The sequence below is a fragment of the Populus alba genome, chromosome 14 (assembly GCF_005239225.2).
Source record: "Populus alba chromosome 14, ASM523922v2, whole genome shotgun sequence".
Classification (NCBI taxonomy): Eukaryota; Viridiplantae; Streptophyta; class Magnoliopsida; order Malpighiales; family Salicaceae; genus Populus; species Populus alba.
Window position 1 is genome coordinate 9,208,244 of NC_133297.1, and position 19,522 is coordinate 9,227,765.

The following is a 19,522-nucleotide window of genomic DNA, read 5'->3' on the forward strand; positions in this document are numbered from 1 at the left end:
AAATAAAAAATATTTATTTTTGGATAATACTTCCAATATATAGAGCATTGCATAATAGTCTTTTACTTTATTCGATCAATTTTATATTTTTATTATCATTTAATGGAATAAAAAATAAATTTTAATAAATAAATTCATTAAAAATAATTGAGTAAGTGACCCATGTTGTGATATCAAATATTTTGATCTATTTTTATCTCTTGGTTGTTTCATTTTTTTTTATTGTGTTGATGAATGTTTTTCATTTATTTACATAAATAATTCTTAATTTATTCAATTAGATGCATGTATAAGCTTTTTGATTTATATCTAAAAAAATTTTATATATAAAAATATGTAGAAAAACCTGCATATTTATTTATTTTTTTTTAAAAAAATATCCAATCATAAACATCAAGTTAGACCTACCCCCACCTATAATCCAAAAACAATTAGCAGCAAAATAATTTTAAAATGGTAACCACCAAACTAACAAAGAGTAAAATAAAAAAAATAGCCTCAACCGCTGAAGGGGACATCCTATCAGCGTTTTCCATGATCAGGCCATTAAAAAAAAATAAAAAAAAAATAAGGGCATGGGCTAGGACAGTGCCCTGTCTCAACTAATTTAAACCATGGACGTGATAACCACTTTGATCTGTCACATAAATTTAGACCTCATTTTATGTTTCTGGTCACGTAACCGAGTCATATTTGCTTCAGGACAAAACCATGGGGTGGCAAAAGAAGGCAAAGAAGCTCCTGGGCTGCGCCATCTTCATAGAACCCTTCCATATCTTGATCTTTACCCTCCTCAGCCTCTTGCTGCCTCTCTCATTCCTCCTCCTCACCCGGCTCTCTAGTTACAACTATCTGCTGACCATCACGTCTGATCCTGGACAGCAACCACCGTCTTCTTCCATCACGTCTTTATTCCTGTCAATCAATACGGCAGTTCTGTACTTTCTTGTTTCAGTTGTTAGCATAGCCACTCTTATCCATGGCTTGACAGGGAAAATAGCCCTTCTAAGTGAGTCAACCGGCGCAACTTACCGACCCGGATTGTGCACTGCATGGATTATGTTATGTGCGCTACAGATCTGTGTTGGCTTGGGCGTTCAACGGAGCGTATCTGCTGGGATGTTCGATGGTTCTGGTTTTGATATTCAAAGAAGTTTATTGAGTAGACTTATATTTTTCTTGGGGTTGCATGAGACCATGATCCATTGGTCCAGGACTGCTGTTAAGCCAGTGGTTGATGACACCATTTTTGGTGCGGCTAGAGACGAGAAGTGGGAACAAAGGGTGGCTGTAGCTTTGAGCTGTGGTGCTTTGTGGTGGTGGAGGTTAAGGAATGAAGTTGAGTCTTTGGCTTTTGTGGCAGAGGCAAAGATAGAGCTGCTGATGGATTTAGCGGTGGCTGACATGGTTGGTTGGTGGCTGTATTACCTGACGGTAACCATTGGAATGGTAAGACTTGTGAAGGGTCTTATCTGGGTTGGGGTGATCTTGCTTTGTAAGAGGGTGAGAAGAAGGAATTCTGCTGAAACTTTTGAGCTGGATGAATTAGACAAGGTCTGAAATCGATCTTTTTATTTTTTAATAGTATGTTCTTATTTTTCATTCTGCAGGGCAATTGCTCTGTGATATTATATGTCGCATTCCTTTATTAATGAGTTGTTGTGAAATTTGTGCACCAGAAATTGTAGGATTATTCATTTTTAGCTGTAAATTTATATTCCCGCTGAGAGGAAAATAAAGCTCTAAAATTAGTCAAAACATCTGGAATTCTCTTATTTATCAATGGCTCCAACCATGTCAACAGGATGACGCTTGGCATGTGATTTTTTGACATGTGCTTTTACCACTTCGCTGATATTGGGTGAAGATAGCTGTGATAAGAAAGTATGGTGAAAGCTACGTGTATATATATAGGCCCACCTAACTGGTCACTTTTTTTATTCTAAAAAAAATAGGTCACCTGCTTTGAGAAGCTTTTATTTCCATTCTCCGTTTCAAGGACTACATTTTCGTACCACAATTATAAAAGCTATTGCAGTATCCAAAACACTCTAAATTATAAACATTTCAAAATATCATCCTGATTTTACCTATGGTTTCATAATTGTGTAGTAGTTGTCACAAAATAAAAATTATAGTAATTGTCCCGCGTTTCACTGTAGATAAAATCATTTTTTTCAATATAAAAAGATATTTAAGTGTTGGCAACTTCTTTTCTAATAAAAAACTTAGTCATAAACTTAAAATATGATACATGTTAAATAATATCTTTTTTATTGATATAGTGACATATTAGATGTTATATTTTAACAATATTAGGATAACAACATATTAAATCAACTCGGATTAACTTGTCAAATATGTAAATTATGTCATGAGATCGTGATAATTCTATACAAAGCAAATTAAAAAAAAAAATAAAGGTCAATTCCTAATCAATTAAATTTGAATGATGAAATTAAAAAAAAAACTATTAAAAAAAACACAAACTATCTGAGTGAACTTGTGTTAACATGTCAAACTCACAATTTGAATTATAAAATTGAAATAACTTCATATAAAGTAAATAAAAAAAAATATGAAACCCAATTTCCAACCAACTCAATATTAAAAGATGAAATTGAAAAAAAAAATCAATTAAGAAGATGACAAAAAAAAAAAAAACCAACCACGGTCAACTTAGGTTAACCTGTTAAACTCATGACCTAAATTATAAGATCGAAATAACTTAATAAAAAAAAATTACAAAGTTCATCTTCCAACAAATCCAGTATTGAAGATTTAAATCAAGAGAAAAAAAAATTAAATTCATGAGATTAGAATAACTTTATAAAAAGCAAATTGAAAAAAAATCACGAAATCCAATTCTTAAACCTAATATTAAAGGATAAAATTAAAAAAAATAAACTACAAAAAAAATAAAATTGAGTTGTTGGAGAGTGAAATTGGAAAATAGAATCAATTAAAAAAGGACCCGGAAAAATGAACCAAGTCAACCCAACCAACCTACCAAACTCATGACCAGAAACATGAAATTATGATAACCACATAAAAAAAAAAACAAATAAAAAAATTATGAAGTCCAATTTAAAAATATTCAATTAAAAAAAGTACCAAAAAAATAAACATAATCAACCCAAGTCAACCTGCTTAACGCGCGATTTAAGTCATGAGATTAAGATAATCGCATAGAAAGCAAATAAAAAAAATATACAAAGCTTAATTTTCAACCAACCCTTGCAGAATGATAAAATTAAAAAAAAATCAATTAAAAAATTCAACAAAAAAATAACTCAAGTCAATTCAGGTTAACATGTTAAACTCGTAAACTAAGTCGTGAGACCGAGATAATTTCATAAAAAATTCAAAAAATTATGAAGCTTTATTTCCAACATATCCAATATTAAAGGTTGAAATTAAAAAAATAAAAAGGAAAAACACTAAATCCATAAGACCAAAATAACTCCACAGAAAAATAAATAAATTATAAAGCTCAATTCTCAAACAACATAATATTGAAAGATAACATTAAAAATAAAACAAAAAAAATAAGTTCTTGGAGGATGAAATTGAAAAGAAATATTTAATTAAAAAAGACCCCAAAAAAATAAATTGAATTAACTTACAAATCAATAACTTGAATTATAAAACAAGGATAACCTTATAAAACCGAAAAAAATAAAAATTACAATTCCTAGAAAAAAAAAATTCAAGTAAAAAAGGTAACAAAAAATGAACATAGAATTCAGGTCAACCTCTCAAACCTCCAATTAAGATTATTAGACCAAGATGACCTTAAAAAAATTAAAAAGCATATATATAAGATTATGAAGCTCAATTCCCAAACAACTCAGTGTTGAAGGATGAAATTAAATCAATTACAAGAAGCAGCCTAAAAAGATTAACTCGAATTAACCTATTAAATCCAGTATCTAAATAATAAAATTAGAATAAATTCATAATTTTTTTTATAAAACCCCATTACCAATAGACTTTAAAATCAAGGAAAACAAAAAAAACTAAACACAGCAATTATGTGTTTCTTCTCTTTGACTCAACCTTTGTTTGGCTTTTGAACTTGAATGATCTTGTCGATTTTATCTTCTTTGTCCTTTATTAGCCCGTGCTTCCTGAAATATCACAGCCCTTTGATCAACGCTCATACAAGCTCTTGTTACCAATCAACACGAATTAAACACCAAGAATCTAATAAAGTTCCACCAATAATTGAAACAATCAAAACAAATTATTAGTAAAGGTTCACATGATCTCCACGGATTTATTAACTTAACATGCTGCCCACGCATCTATCATAAGGAAACCGAAAACATAAAGATAACTTTACATGTAGGAAAACAAAACTGACCTTTTTTCTTTATCATTTCTAATTTTTTTTGTTTTTTTTTTAATTATGAATATTTGAATCAATTTATATGTAAATTGATTAATCTCTTGTAATCTTGAAATTAACAATCAGATAAGTATCTAATGGCTAGGAGGTTCATGATACTTGAACGGATGATTTTTTAGAAATAAATTTAAAACTTAATCATTTAAGTTATATTCCTTAAAGTTTTTTTAGTGGAGATTATTTTGTTTGTGTAAATGTAAACCTGGTTTTCAAGGAATAAAAAAAGAAAAATAAATAAAGAGAGAAGGTTGGCGCTTATTTTTATTTTTATTTTAATTATATAAAGAGAGAAGAGTGGCGCTTGACGTCAAAAGTAATCAAATTAGAAACGGACACTAACAAATTAAATTCTTAGGTGCGATACACGTATCAATCAGTCATGGCGCATTTGGTTAGCTTTTGATTTCAGTTTCAAACATAGGTCGAGAGAGGAACTCGGCTAGGTCCTTAGCTATTAATTATTTGTTTTAACAGGTTATTTTTTATATTTTAAAAAAATTATTTTTAAAATTAACACATTAAATCTAAAATATATAAAAATATATTTTTTAAAAAAACAAAAAATTAAAATTTTGTGAACAAGTTTTTTTTTTTTGGTCACAATCCTTTTATTTTCCCGTTGAATAATACATGAGTTGTATGTAACTCGTTTAAGAATTCCTTAATCACGAGTCTTTTTTTTATTAACATTTTTTTATTCTAAATTCAAACCGAACTGTGAAAGTGTTATGGTGATTTTTTTTCCGCATCCCATTTATTTTTCCATTAAATAATACATGAGTTGTACATTTTTTCATAAAAAAGTAAAATATGAAAAAATATTAAGAAGTCAACTTTCATCGATATTATATTATGAAAAATGGGTTAATATTTTCCTACACTCCTCTATTTTTTTATAAATATTTAAGAGGTGATTGCACTATTTTTATCTTAATATAATGTTTATATATTATATTTTCATCACATATTGCGGTCAACTACTTTCATTATCAATATTAAAAATTAACACGTGTCATATTTTGGTATCGTGAAAATTTTTATTGATGTTTTGATTTAGTACAGGCTTCTATAAATATTGCTTTAGGATATTTTTTTTTTCTAAAACAATAGCATTTTCTACATATTTTTTAACATAACAAAATTTAGAAATATAAATTAAAAATTTTATACATGCATTTAATTATAATTTATGCAATTAAAAAAATATATGAAACTTATTACTAACCAATCGAAGTTAACCAACTACATTTGTAACCCAAATCATTGGCTCGGCTAAGACAAATTTTTTATCTAACATAGACATCTATAAAATTAAGAACTAACAAAAAAAAAACCATCTTCGATCGTATTTCAACCAAAAAACAATACCATGAACACATTATAAAATATATTCATGACCTTAAACAACTAAAAAAATAGCTTGAAAACTCATAATCAATTCAAAACCAAAATTATTTGCAAGCCCAGATCTACCATACAAGGCAAGTTCAAGAAAAAAAAAAATACCTAGTATAAACTCTATTGATTAAAAAGAATTCATTGACACTAAAATAATATGTTTTTCATGGTCTTAATTGGTGTAAATGATGATTTTTTTTTTTTATTGCTGGAATTCTACAACTTCCTCTCTCATCTCTTGAACCGGAGACCAAAAAATAAAAAAAATGAAGTTGGAGACCAAAAATAACTTTATTCTTAATTTTTGAAACCAAATAATTATAATTGAGAAAGTGCGGGAACTGAACATTTTATCTAAATTTATCTAAAATCATCTATTTTCTTTGTATTTTTCATTTTTATTTCCTATCTTTTATCTTATAGTAATATTATGAGATGCACTATGAGCCTGTTTGTTTTTGTGTTTTAAAAATGTTTTTGAAAAAATTAAAAAAAATTATTTATTTCAAATTAATATTTTTTAATGTTTTCAGATATTTTAATGTAATAATATCAAAAATTATTTTTTTTAAAAAAATATTATTTTAATATATTTTTAAATAAAAATTATTTTAAAAAATAACTCATACTACTTGCATCCTTGCAACGCATGGGTTGAGAGTATTTGTGATAATTTATGGACGAATCGGCAATTATTATATTGAGCTCGGCAGCTGGCAAGGGTACCCCTGTTCCATAAAACATATTGGCCACAGAATTAAACTTCTGATAGCAGCACTTTGTATTTTATTGATTATTCTTTCATTTGTCTTGCATGCCCGTGATTGGTGTGCCCTGTGCTCTTTCCCGCCCTTGCTACTGCGTCCACTCTTGCTTGCCTGACCTTCTTAGGACGTCTGGATCGACTAATTTTATAAAAACACGCCGTTGTTATCCGCTCGGCTCTTTACTTTTGAATTAGATTTAGGGATAAGGACATCTCAGATTTATAGTCTTATTCGCGTCATACAAAAATAATAATAACTATATATAATCTTATTCTATTTTAATATAAGCAGGCCGTGCTCAAAATATCACCGTCTATTTCCCAATCAATGACACATTTCTTGCATTGCATCCTTCGGGCTTCACAATATTGATTAAGAGAGCTGCTGATGCCTTCTCTTTTCACCTCACCTTATATCTTAGCGACACCTGGCTTTTCTTTTCAATGCTTTTAACCTGCAATCGGCCAGCATTTTGTTGCTTTTCAACTTTAAGAGAAAAAAAGAAACCTCCTTTGTTCAAATTAATAAATATTTATATTTTTTATTTTTTAAAATTTATTTTTATTATTATTAACACGTTAAAACAATAAAAAAATAATTTTAAACAAAAAAAAAAAAAAACTAAATTTTTTACGGAAGGCGTTTTAACTAATACTAAACACGCTATTAATCAGAAATTTAGAAAGCGGAAAAATCAAGGACCCATACACTTTGTTTTTATTACAACGCCATTGACTTGCATTCACCGGCTGAAACTTGGAAGTTTTTTTAATATTAAAAAGAATTTGCCGGGCATCATTAAACAGCTGCGAAGGTAAAAAAGAGAAGGCAGCGGAGCATTCCTCGTTGATTAACATATGAAATGAGCCAAGATGGTCCAAGCAATTTTAGCAGAACCGTGTCTATGCTTCATTAGATTAGATAACCATATTGTGAATTTGCCGGTTAGCTTTTAATCTGAGATGGCGAATGCTTTGTTCTCTTTCGATCCATTCGACTTCAACGGAATACAGAGTGGTTATAGTCACGGTGAAGTTATGAGAAAGAGGAATTGGTGATCAAAGGAAAGCAAGACCGAATGTTTTCCATGGAAGAATTGGGGCAGGTTTATCCTATATGTTCTGAATATGGTGCTCATCAAGATAACACAGAGAACAAGGAGCTCAATTTCTTTAGAGATCAGCAGCAGCAGCAGCAGCCACAACAACAACAATCGCCACCCAAGTCAAATTATTTGCCATTGGATGACTTGCTTGGTTATTGTTTCCCAGCACCAGCGCAGCCAACGCAGGAAATCAGAAAGCTTGAGAACATTGTCGAACAGAGTAAAGAGATGCAATATACACCTGCACTATCATCATCTCTACAACTCCTTCACAGTTATGGAAGTGGGATCACGAAGTTGAATGCGAACCAGCCCGGCAGTGCTAGCGATGAAACTTGCTTCGGGAGTCGAAAGAAACTGTCAACTGAGGAGATCATAAGAGTAGCTGGATCAATGTTCATACAATTCTCTGATCAAAGAGATGATGATTTCTCCATGCTCATGCACCCTTTTGGTTATGCACTCTCAGGCCTATCCGAGGAAGAAAAAAGGGATGTGGAACCCACTCACCTTCTGCTAGCAGCAGCAGAGAAGGTAGGCTACCAACAATTTGATCGTGCATAACCAATCCACTCCAGAGGGTGAGCGGGTTGCATCTGAGAGATCCGATCCAATCCACTCCAGAGGGCTGTGTACCACTTCGCAGAAGCTCTTCGACGGAGGATTGATAAGGCCAGAGGAAGATTCCCTCCAACAGAAATGAAGGGAAAACCAAATGTGCAACTCCTCGTGGTTTTACAAGTACACATCTAGCTCACCTTAGCGTCCACCAGAAAGTTCCTATTAATCAGGTAATGCAACTCACAGCGATCCAAGCAATAAATGAAAATGTTGGATCGGCAAGAAAGATCCATTTGATTGACCTCGAAATCAGGAGTGGAGTTCAATGGACGGCCTTAATGGAATAAAAAAGATAAATAAAAAAACATGAAACCAATTCAATATTAAAAAATAAAATAAAAAAATTAATTAAAAAAATATAAAAAAATAAATCAAATTAACCTAGACTAACTTGTTAAACAGATAACTTGAGTCAAGTAAGAGAGTGTTTGTCTACGCGGCTGTAAAACGCAGCCCGCAGCCGTTTGGTTAAAAAAAAAAGCAATTTACTGTGCATGGGACCCACGTGTTTTTTCCGTTTCAAACGCCGGAAAGAAAAAGCTACAAAAACCTGCTTTATTTGCACTGTAGCTGATAAAAATTAACGAACAGTGCAATTTACTGCACTGTTCATGCGTGAATTGCACTGTTCACGTGAACAATGCAATTCACTTGCACTGTCCGATTTTTTTTTTTTTTTTATTAAGTGTGTTAATTGTATTAGTTTTTTTTTTTTAAAAAAAAAAACTAGTTTAAAGAATTAAATTCATTCGCGATATGAACAATATTTTTTTTGAAAAACTAGTATAGAGTGAATTAAATTCACTCGCACAGTAATATCAATTTTATATCTGATAATATTTTATCTAATTTTATTACACGCTCAAAAAATTATGAAAACTGTAGTTCTTATCGGATGAATTTTGTACGTAATGGAATTATAAATAGTTTAATGGAATAATAAAAAATATTTTATATAAAGTATTATTTTTTTCATGATGTAATAGGAGTAATTAATTTTACAATATTTAAATTTAAAACCATCAATATTAATATATTTTAAAAAAAATTAATTTATAACCTCAATTTCAAAAGCATTATAACCAAACACATTTAATTACTTTTTCTTCAATCTCAATTTCAACCACAGTTTTAACCAAACACCTATTTTTTCAAACCAACCTCAACTAAAAGTACTTTTTATAAAACTTTTTTTAAACCACAACCACAACAGCTACCGCAATACCAAACACACTCTAAATAGAATAACTTTATAAAAAAATAAATTAAAAAATTTATTAAGCTTTATTTCCAACAGATCAAATGTTGAATATTGAAATCGAAAAAAAAATTTAAATTCATGAGACTGATATAATTTCATAGAAAGCAAATTGAAAAATAAAATTAAATCCAATTCTCAAATAGCATAATACTAAAAGATGAAATTGTAAAATAAAGAAATAAATAAAAGATTGAGTTATTGGAGGTGAAATAAAAAAACAAATATATTCAATTAAAAGAGAACTCATGAAAATGAACTGAGTAAATCTTGGTTTACCTATCAAATCCGTAATCCAAGTCATGTGATTAAAATAACACCATTAAAAAAAATTAAAAAAAATCTCAATTAAAAAAAATAAACAAAATTAATTCAAATTAACATCTCAAACTTGCCATTCAAATTATGAAATTGCAACGATCTAACCTAAAATGGCTTAACTTGAACCTATTACTAAGTCTAGCTTATATCATCCTTTCAAAAAAAAAATTAATGGAATTAAAATGTCACCAATCAAAAACCAATTTAATGATTTTAATTATTTAAAGTCTAAAGCTATATTTACGATAAACAAAGGAATCAAAATGTCTTTAACCAAGACACCAATTTAATGCTTTTAATTGTTCTCTTAAGTCAAAATATAAAAAAGTCGGAGCTAAACATAGAGGAGAAAAAAATCAGTTATCATAAGCTAAATTGAAAAAACCTGCTGAACTTTGAATAAAAAATCTATGCTAATGGTCCTTGTATTAATTATTTTATCTAATTTAATCCATCGTTAATGAAAATTTCAAACTGTAAAGGAATTGGCGTGTGAAAATCACATGACCTCATAAAAATACACCTTAATATATAATTCTGATTTTTTACCGAATAAAATGAAAAAAAAAAAATGACAAGGTGATTTGAACGGAAACCTAATTCTCACTGATGTACAAGAATTGTTGACATAAAATATTTAGTTCATTAATGATGCTTTGATTAATAGTTCAAAGGATTCCTATACAATTTAGCTTTTATTATTATTATTATTATTATTATTAAATGAAAAACAGAATAGTAGGGAGTTTAAAATTTTATTTTTTTAAAAAATTATTTTTTTTAATATTTTAAAATTATTTTAATATGCTAATATTAAATATAATTTTAAAAATAAAAAAAATATTATTTTATTTTATTTTCAAATAAAAAATACTTTAGAAAATAACCAATAACAATCCACCTTTAAAATTTTAATTCAGCCTTTTCAGTTTGAATTTTGGATTAAACATTAAACTGGATTTATCCTCCTAATTCCTAAATACACTCAATCAAAAATTAAAAAAAAATATCTTAAACTTACATGGGCAAAACGTGAACGTACTACTAGACTTTAATCCTCCTTGCCAAACGAACTTAGCCATTGGGGATTTCAACGACGCATGACATCTCATCAATGGGCAGGATTCAATTATTAATGCAAACTAAGCCACGTCATACCACATAACACGTGTCGATCTCATATGTGACCTTTTTTTTTTTACTTTTTCCACTCTCTCTGCCACTCACTTTCTCGGTGGAGAGTTGCAGAGCAGCGATGGTGTCAAAATCAAGCGACTCTGCCTCTAAATTCAGAGTCAGTTTCCTCACTATATTCATTTCTCTGATATCTGTAAGACTGTTTTCAGGTTTCCTTTGCGTGATCCTTGTGTGATAAGGTCATTTATTGATTGACCAGAATTAACATAATTAGGATGATCCACACTTTCACATAGAAAAACTAATGAAAATTAGTTTAAGCTCTCAATCTTATCAGTTTTTATTTTTGGAGCATCTGATAATCTCCTAATATTTTTTAATCTATTGAATGAGTGCCCTGTCCAGCTGCTGATAATGATATATACAAAATCCATTAATTACAGTTGTGATTCTATTATATAATTGCTGGCTTTTATGCTCTGATTTTTTCTTCCTTAATTATATATTCAATTACTACTTTTTTTCGTTCTTGATTATTATTTTTACAAATTGCTGATATGTATGGGCAGAAATCAGATGGAGAACCGCCAAATAACGGTATTGGAAACCTGACATACAAGATGAATCAGCTTAAAAAACAAATTCAAGCGGAAAGGGTTGTTTCGATAAAGGTAAGTTGGTGAAGTTTTATCATATTCAAGAGTGTATGACTTGGTCGATAATCATTTACTGCAAAGCAATTCATGTCTGATTTTTGTACAGGATAAAGTTGAGAGAAACAGAACGAAACTTGTAGCTGATGTTTCTCAGCTAAGATTAGCATCTTCAAGAACGTTTATGGGGCAGAATGGAGTTTCTAAAATGATTTCTTTGAGGATCGGAGCTCCTCTTTGTAAGTATGGTGGATTCGCTCAAGGATCGGCTGATAGAGATCTTATCAATGGTCATGAAGTAGCAGTCTCAACAAGTACCAAGCTTCCGTTTGTAGAGAAGATACCTCCGTATACTACCTGGATATTTTTGGACAAGTATGTTCAATTTTAACATATTTTTACCCAGTGATGAATAAATAAGCAAACAAACAATGTGTCAGTTGAATTTACCTGTTGAGTGCTCTTGTTTGGTGTCAATTCCTTTTTTTTTTTAACTTGGAGAAATTTAACCTGCAATGTGTTAGGGAAAATAATGCAAAGCATTTAATGTTTATGTTGGCTCTCTCATTTAGTTGTACATATGCAGATTTTATTTTTTCTATTATATCTCAAGTATGCAATTATGCAGCACAGGAATCAGAGGATGGCTGAAGACCAGTCAGTGGTTGGCAGGAGACGCATATACTATGATCGACATGGCAGTGAAGCTCTGATTTGTAGTGACAGCGAAGAAGACATAGAACCAGAGGAAGAGAAACATGAATTTTCTGAGGACGAAGATCGCTTTTTGTGGTAATCAGATTGATTTGATTTTGGTACATATATTTTGAATGCAATATCTGCCATTTAAAATTCAGGATAGCATGATTACATTCTTAATAATGAACTGTGCTGCTCTCTTTCCATTTTTTTCACTAAACTAGCAACCTATGCAAAACGTATGCTGTTGAACAAAATCAAATTAACTTTCACACGAGAATATGTCAAGAACAAAAATTAAGACCCAAATAAAAAATAAGGCAGATCAGTTTGAAAGCTGTAAGACTCTTGTAGATTTGATTCTTATTGTCGTTCCTAGTCTTCCAAATTAAAATTAAGGCAGATCAGTTTGAAAGCCATAAGACTCTTGTACATTTGATTCTTATTGTCGCTCTTAGTCTTCTAGGCTGTGGTAATAGTAGTTCTTCATATTCTAGAGTGCCTGCATCATCAAACTTGTTGCTTTTAGTGGAGGAAGGAATACATAAAATATGCTATCTGTCTGATCTTGATGACACCACCAATTGTAATCAATTACCAATTACTTACCACCAGTCGAAGTACTTCACAATGTGTCTGTCGAATTTGGCAGGATGGTCTTTCAGGAACTTGGACTAGCTGAGGAGGTGCTGAATATTGTTAGCCAGTTTATTGGAGTTGGCACTTCAGAAATCCAGGTAGTATTAAAGAATTTATATCAACAACTTTGTGTTCAAACTGCTTCCAGCATTCCTTGCTTCTGTTACTTTGAGGTTATTGAGAATGGTTTCCGGTGGCTTACTGAGTTTGATATTGTAGGAGCGTTGTAGGATGCTCGTGGAAAAATATAGCAATGACCAAAATGTCAAAGATTCTATTGATTCAGTATCTGAGAGGGGCATATCTCTGGAAAAGAGCCTTAGTGCTGCTTTAGATTCTTTTGATAACCTATTCTGTCGCCGTTGCTTGGTACTCATTTCTGGCCTTAATCATGAGGTGAATTTTACTGAAATGATTCTTGAATTACATCAACCTTGATGTTTTTCATCTTGCATCTATTGAACAGCTATTTGACTGCCGCCTCCATGGCTGTTCCCAAACTTTGATCAATCCTGTGAGTAGAAACCTCCATTATATATGCGCTGTGTGTGTGTGTGTGTGTAATATTTATATACATACTAGGTTCTTTTATATCTAATAAGAGGCTTTGCTTGGCAGAGTGAAAAGCTGTCATGCTGGTCTGAATATGAAGATGACAGGAAACCTTGCAGTGATCAATGTAGCCTTCAGGTGTTTTTTTTTTATCTGAGCTTTTTGGCTGAAAAATTTCTCTTGAACATTTTAAACTTTCTGCAAAAATAGTGTGATGCTTTTCTGGTCAACAAGATCTGTGTTTAACTGATTGGAGCTTTAAATGTTAAAAACAGTAGGCCAGATGAAGTCTTATACATGCCAAAAATTATTATAACTGCAGATAAGAGGGAATAGGAATAGGAGAGGTCAACTTTCTGTGGTATATGATTCTCTGCTCTCCTTTTCCTTTTCTTTTGATCTTTTTTCGTGATTACTGAACTATGAGACTGCTATTTACATATATGGAGCTGGTAACTAACTGTGCTGTCTGTACTGCTCATGTAAACAAGCCACTCAAAGTTACTCTTTTATTCCAAATTAACTTGTTTGTTGTGTCTGTGCTGCTCCTGCAGGAAAGTTGTACCATATTCTGTTTTAAGTACTTATTATTCTTTATAGATTATTTGTGCTATTGTGTCTGTATGCACACTCTCTTATTTACTACTGTCATTGAAATTTTCATTCACTCCCCAGGGACTTGGCTGATCATGTGGTTACCAATGACTTCTAATATATCTTTTCTGCTGCATGTGCTGTTATAGTTTTTCATCTGGAGTTCTTGCTTTCTGCTTGGAAAATTGTGAGTCTGACATTAATATAAATGCCTTTCAGCTAAGAGTTCTCAAAGACTTGCCTGAAGGTTCTGTTAATAGTCCCTTGCATAGGACAGAAACTGCAACTTCAGCTGAGGAAAAAAAGACTGCAGCAGCCTCAGATGCTGAAGAGCCAGGCAGTGTAGACCTCATGATAGATGAAAGATGTATTTCAGAGAAAGAAATAACTGTTATTTCAGAAGCTGTTGGTAACTTGGAACCTGCTTCTGGAGCTCTGAATTTGGATATTTCTGCTATGGTGATACATAACCAAGAATACATGCGAAAGCGCAAAGTGTCACAGTGTACAGATATAGCATCAGATGACTCGTCAAAGTTTCCTGATGATATGCAGGATTTTAGTAAGAAACAGAAAAGATTATTGCATTTGGATGTCGCTGCTGAAGATATATCAAGTCCTGATTGCGGATCAACTGCTAAAAAAGCAACTGATCAAATTGAATTTCAGATGACCACAAAAAAGACTACCAATGTTTCCTTCGAAATTGCTTCTCCTGGCACTGAGGAGAGCATTGGGGATGGATCAAACGATGTCTTTGAAGTGCCCGAACCAAAACGGTCATCCTCGGTAGAAAGACAAGTGGAGGGGGTTTTAAAAAAGTCTGAGTGGAAGCCTATTGAAAAAGAACTATATCTGAAGGGAGTGGAGATATTCGGGAAAAACAGGTATGGGGTTGCCTATATAAATAACATTTCATGCATGCATGCAGGTAACAATAATATGTGTCTTGAGATACCTTTCTCATTGGTAGGTGTCAAATGACTGAAAATTGTTTAATAGGAAAGAGCAATCCATGTTCAGTTATTAGGAACCTGGATGTACCCTATAAATTCATGTTATTAACCAAGTTTTATATAATATGATTATGTTAGTTCCAAAAGAGCAGCAATTTTCATCCCTCTTCCAATGAACTTACTGGAATTGAAAAATTCAATATAACTTTACTTTTCTTTTGTACATAACAAAACTTTTATGTGTTTATGTTTCATGTTGCACTCAAATTATGATTTGTGCTTTGCAGTTGTCTTATTGCAAGGAACTTACTTTCAGGCTTAAAGACTTGTATAGAGGTGTCCAGTTACATGCGTGAAAGTGGAGCTATGACGCCTCATAGATCTGTTGCACCAAGATCATTTCTAGAAGACAGTGGGAAGATTGATATAGATTATGCGGTATGCATTATTATTTATGATATTTCAGGAAGGATTATACTACTGTATTCTCAAGTTTGCTTTTCTAAAGGACACCATGTGTCTCAACTATGTCAAGTTTCCTGTCTTTCTTGGAGTCTTGCCAACGATTTTTCAGGAAAAGATATGCTTCCCTTGACAAAGAAGGGTGGTAGAGAATCATGTTCATATATTTGTCAGAATAGAAACATTAACTTCCAACATTATTTAGCAGTTTCTTTTAAATATATTGTCATACTTTACTGCTTTCCATTCTCCTCTCTCTGTCTTCTTACCTTCCAGTTCCATAGGTCTATCACTATCCATTTTCTTTTCCTGTAGGTTTCTGACCTTTCATCCATACAAGTTGGTTCTGCATTATAAACCCATCTCTTTCTTACCTTTTGTTTCCTGTAGGAGCAAGATATGCCAACAAGATCACGTTTACTTCGTAGGAGGGGAAGAGCACGGAAACTTAAATATTCTTGGAAGTCTGCTGGTCATCCATCATTTTGGAAAAGAATTGCTGATTGCAAAAATCAGTCCTGTAAGCAGTATACACCTTGTGGATGCCAGTCAATGTGTGGAAAACAGTGCCCTTGTCTGCATAATGGAACTTGCTGTGAGAAATATTGCGGGTATGTTTTTAAGTATCTTTCCATAAGATTACTACTTACTACAGACGTTCATGCAACATGTATATCATGTAGAATAGTTTCTTGTGCACTTGTACTCTACAGCATCTTTATGAGTAGTATTTGAATCAGGACAGCGTTTATTACCAGTCTACTTTAAATTCTTCAGGTGCTCGAAAAGTTGCAAAAATCGCTTCAGAGGATGCCACTGTGCAAAGAGCCAATGCAGAAGTCGACAATGCCCATGTTTTGCTGCGGGACGCGAATGTGACCCGGATATTTGTAGGAATTGTTGGGTTAGGTAAAGAATTTTATATGCTCATACTTGATAAGCATTGTTTCATATGGGAATATCCATACCTATATTGCTTTTCTGTTCTTATATGAGTGTGCTTCTGTTAAACATTTGTCATCGAATTGTCAAGTTTCTCATGCCTACACATCACCTTTTGGCATTAACGCAATCTCTGTATCCTCAAAAAATTTTAGAATGATAGTTTATGCTGCACGCACACCATACTATAAGACCTTAGTGTCCATCAGGAGTGGCAGATTGAAGTCCATGTTGCCTCCAGAACAAAGTTTGATGAGATGCCATTTTTTTTGGCCTGACCAGTACATGCATTCTAAACTATAGGAACATTTACAGGGTGCTCTAAACAGCTGGTATGAAACTATTTGAAGCCTTTCAAAGACTATCACCCTAAGATGACTGGATATAAGGCCCATAGGCTGTCTCAAGTTATTAGATGGTTGGGCAGGGGTTGGGGAGGTCATCGGTTAAAAGATTAGCACTGAAAAAGATGGTTCACAACTGAAGATTAGTGGTCTCGGAAATTGATCTCATTTTATCTAGTAAAGAGAATTTTGAGTTCTTGGGCTTAGTTAGTGTTTTGTATCCTGAACTGGAGCCAAGCAAACAAACATTTGAACAATGCATCAGTCCAGGTCTTTATTTCAAAGTCTCCAGTTTTGGAGCTATATGGTGACTTGTAGAATACTAGTGACGGTTGAGGGATTTTACATATCAAAAAAGAAAGTAAAGCATTAGTTGTTTGACTAATTATGTCAGTCATGGAAACCTTTCTGTCCTGAGTTAGTATGCACTCTTATTCAGTGTCATGGATCTGATTAATTGAACTATTTGATCCATGAACTGGTAGCCTTTACAATTTGATCTCTGATTTGAGTTGGTTAATGCTGGGCATCTATCGATGGCCATGATCGCTGACTTTTCATCCCAGTAACTGCCACTTCCTTTAATTTTTGTTTATTTTTTCAAATTTCTTTTGTTTTTATGCAGCTGTGGAGATGGTTCATTAGGAGAGCCTCCAAAACGAGGAGACGGCCAATGTGGAAACATGAGGCTTCTTCTAAGGCAGCAGCAGAGGGTGAGTCATTCTGAAGAACTTACTGTTATTTGTACTAATACTATAGATATGTTCTGAAAGAAATTTTATGTTTTCCCCTTCTTTATGTTTCATTCTTCAGATCCTCTTGGCAAAATCTGATGTTGCTGGATGGGGAGCCTTTTTAAAGGTATTACTGCCTGCATCTGTTTCCATGTTCTTCATTACCTGTGTACTAGTTCTGTGCAATGAATTTGATGATGTGATTTCAGAAACCCGTCAACAAAAATGATTATCTTGGAGAATATACTGGTGAATTGATCTCTCATCGAGAAGCAGATAAGCGTGGGAAGATTTATGACCGTGCCAATTCATCATTCCTTTTTGACTTGAATGATCAGGCAAGTGATAGTTAATTATTACAAAATAGATAATTCCATGTGTAAGAACATAATAATAAGGTCATCCTTTGAGATCAAATTCACCTCATGTTCAAAATGACTGCTCTTTGACAACTGAGCATTGGAGTGATGATATCTAACATGGAGGACTAAATTGGTTTAGAGTTTTGGAAGTTCAATGCAATTTGCAGCATCAATATATATATATTGCAGGATCTATTTTCAATGTGATTTTCTGAATTTCTTGGCCATCCTCGTGGATTAATGTGGCTTGCTATTTTTATTTTTATTTTTATCAGTTTGTCCTTGATGCTTACCGGAAGGGGGATAAGCTGAAATTTGCGAACCATTCATCAAATCCTAATTGCTATGCAAAGGTAATTCAAGTTTCGACATGTTAGTTTTTCATTCCTCGACATTGACTGAGCTAATATGTTGAATTATTTAGGTAATGCTGGTAGTAGGAGACCATCGAGTAGGCATCTTTGCAAACGAGCGTATAGAAGCTAGCGAGGAGCTATTCTATGATTATCGTTATGGGCCAGACCAGACACCTGCATGGGCTCGAAAACCCGAAGGTTCCAAGAGAGATGATTCCACAGTTTCCCAAGGTAGAGCAAAGAAACACCAATCTCATTGATTGATTATTGGCATGGCTTGATGTTATGGAGCATGTTTCTGTAATTGTAGGGTGTATTTTACCACACTTATCATAATGAACATAAGCGTACACTGAGCTATGCCTGGCATTTACTTGTACATATGCACTCGCGTGCTTCCTGTGAATTTGACTTTTTCAATAAGACAGGCTAGCAAAGGCCAAACATTATTGTAGATATTGTAAATTGAAAAGAGAGAACAGAGTTTGCTGGAATGAGTTGAGTTTTATTGATCACATCACGTATATATATATACAAGAGCATTTACAGTCATTCCAATGGATTAGGAATCAATTGCTTACTGTCCTGCAATTTATCTTCCTAGAGAATCAGTTTTACAGTAGGAATCCTAAAGTATACATGTTACCTATTCCTAATAGGATTCTTAACACTCCCCCTCAAGTTGGAGAGTGGATATCCTGCACTCCCAACTTGTAGACCATAGGAACAAAATTTTCTTTCCCCAAGGGCTTGGTAAAGATGTCTGCCAATTGATGCTCGGAGTTTACATGTCTTGTTATCACAGAACCGTCTTGGACTTTGTCTCTAATATAATGGCAATCCATCTCGATATGTCTCGTGCGCTCATGAAAGACTGGGTTGGCTGCAATGTGCAGTGCAGCCTTGTTATCACAGTATAACAAAGCAGGTTCATGATGTAAAAGGCCTAAATCCCTCAAAAGGCATCGGAGCCATGTCAACTCACAACATGCTCCAGTCATCGCACGATACTCTGCTTCTGCAGAGGAGAGTGAAACTGTTTTCTGTCGTTTTGATCTCCAAGATATCAATGAAGGGCCAAGGAACACACAGTACCCTGTGGTAGATCTCCTAGTTAATGGACAGCCTGCCCAATCTGAGTCTGAATAAGCCCTCAATTTGAAATCAGTGTTTGAGGAAAAGAACAGGCCTTGACCAGGCGCACCCTTCAG

The 19,522-nt window shown here is 32.8% G+C and overlaps 2 protein-coding genes and 1 pseudogene across 6 annotated transcripts; all 3 read left to right on the forward strand.

Annotated features, from left to right (window-relative positions):
- The first annotated feature begins 640 nt into the window (after window positions 1-640).
- LOC118041067 (uncharacterized) lies at window positions 641-1,758 on the forward strand. The gene has a single exon (XM_035048174.2). It carries the CDS (start codon window positions 712-714, stop codon window positions 1,558-1,560), a length of 849 nt encoding a protein of 282 aa, XP_034904065.1. The 5' UTR covers window positions 641-711; the 3' UTR covers window positions 1,561-1,758.
- Window positions 1,759-7,344: 5,586 nt separating this feature from the next.
- LOC118041066 (uncharacterized) lies at window positions 7,345-8,610 on the forward strand (annotated as a pseudogene).
- A 2,411-nt stretch (window positions 8,611-11,021) lies between these two features.
- LOC118041065 (histone-lysine N-methyltransferase EZA1) lies at window positions 11,022-18,805 on the forward strand. 5 transcript variants are annotated; one of them, XM_073404630.1, is made up of 18 exons: window positions 11,022-11,175; window positions 11,588-11,689; window positions 11,781-12,046; window positions 12,305-12,463; window positions 13,023-13,107; window positions 13,229-13,378; window positions 13,476-13,523; window positions 13,628-13,699; window positions 13,884-13,922; window positions 14,375-15,042; window positions 15,399-15,549; window positions 15,964-16,184; window positions 16,351-16,482; window positions 17,485-17,572; window positions 17,673-17,720; window positions 17,803-17,931; window positions 18,231-18,308; window positions 18,380-18,805. In XM_073404630.1, exons 1-18 carry the CDS (start codon window positions 11,137-11,139, stop codon window positions 18,569-18,571), a joined length of 2,667 nt encoding a protein of 888 aa, XP_073260731.1. In that variant the 5' UTR covers window positions 11,022-11,136; the 3' UTR covers window positions 18,572-18,805. The 5 variants fall into 5 exon arrangements, with proteins under 5 accessions (XP_073260731.1, XP_073260730.1, XP_034904060.1 ...); XM_073404629.1 differs by having other exon boundaries at window positions 11,067-11,211; XM_073404631.1 differs by lacking the exon at window positions 11,022-11,175 and adding an exon at window positions 11,239-11,257.
- The last annotated feature ends 717 nt before the right edge of the window (window positions 18,806-19,522 follow it).

Coding starts and splice junctions, on each gene's coding strand:
- LOC118041067 (XM_035048174.2), top strand. CDS start 712: ATGGGGTGGCAAAAGAAGGCAAAGAAGCTCCTGGGCTGCGCCATCTTC.
- LOC118041065 (XM_073404629.1), top strand. CDS start 11,137: ATGGTGTCAAAATCAAGCGACTCTGCCTCTAAATTCAGAGTCAGTTTC. Junction 16,185..16,350: donor TGCTGTGAGAAATATTGCGG/GTATGTTTTTAA, acceptor TAAATTCTTCAG/GTGCTCGAAAAGTTGCAAAA. Junction 17,932..18,230: donor TTTTTGACTTGAATGATCAG/GCAAGTGATAGT, acceptor TATTTTTATCAG/TTTGTCCTTGATGCTTACCG.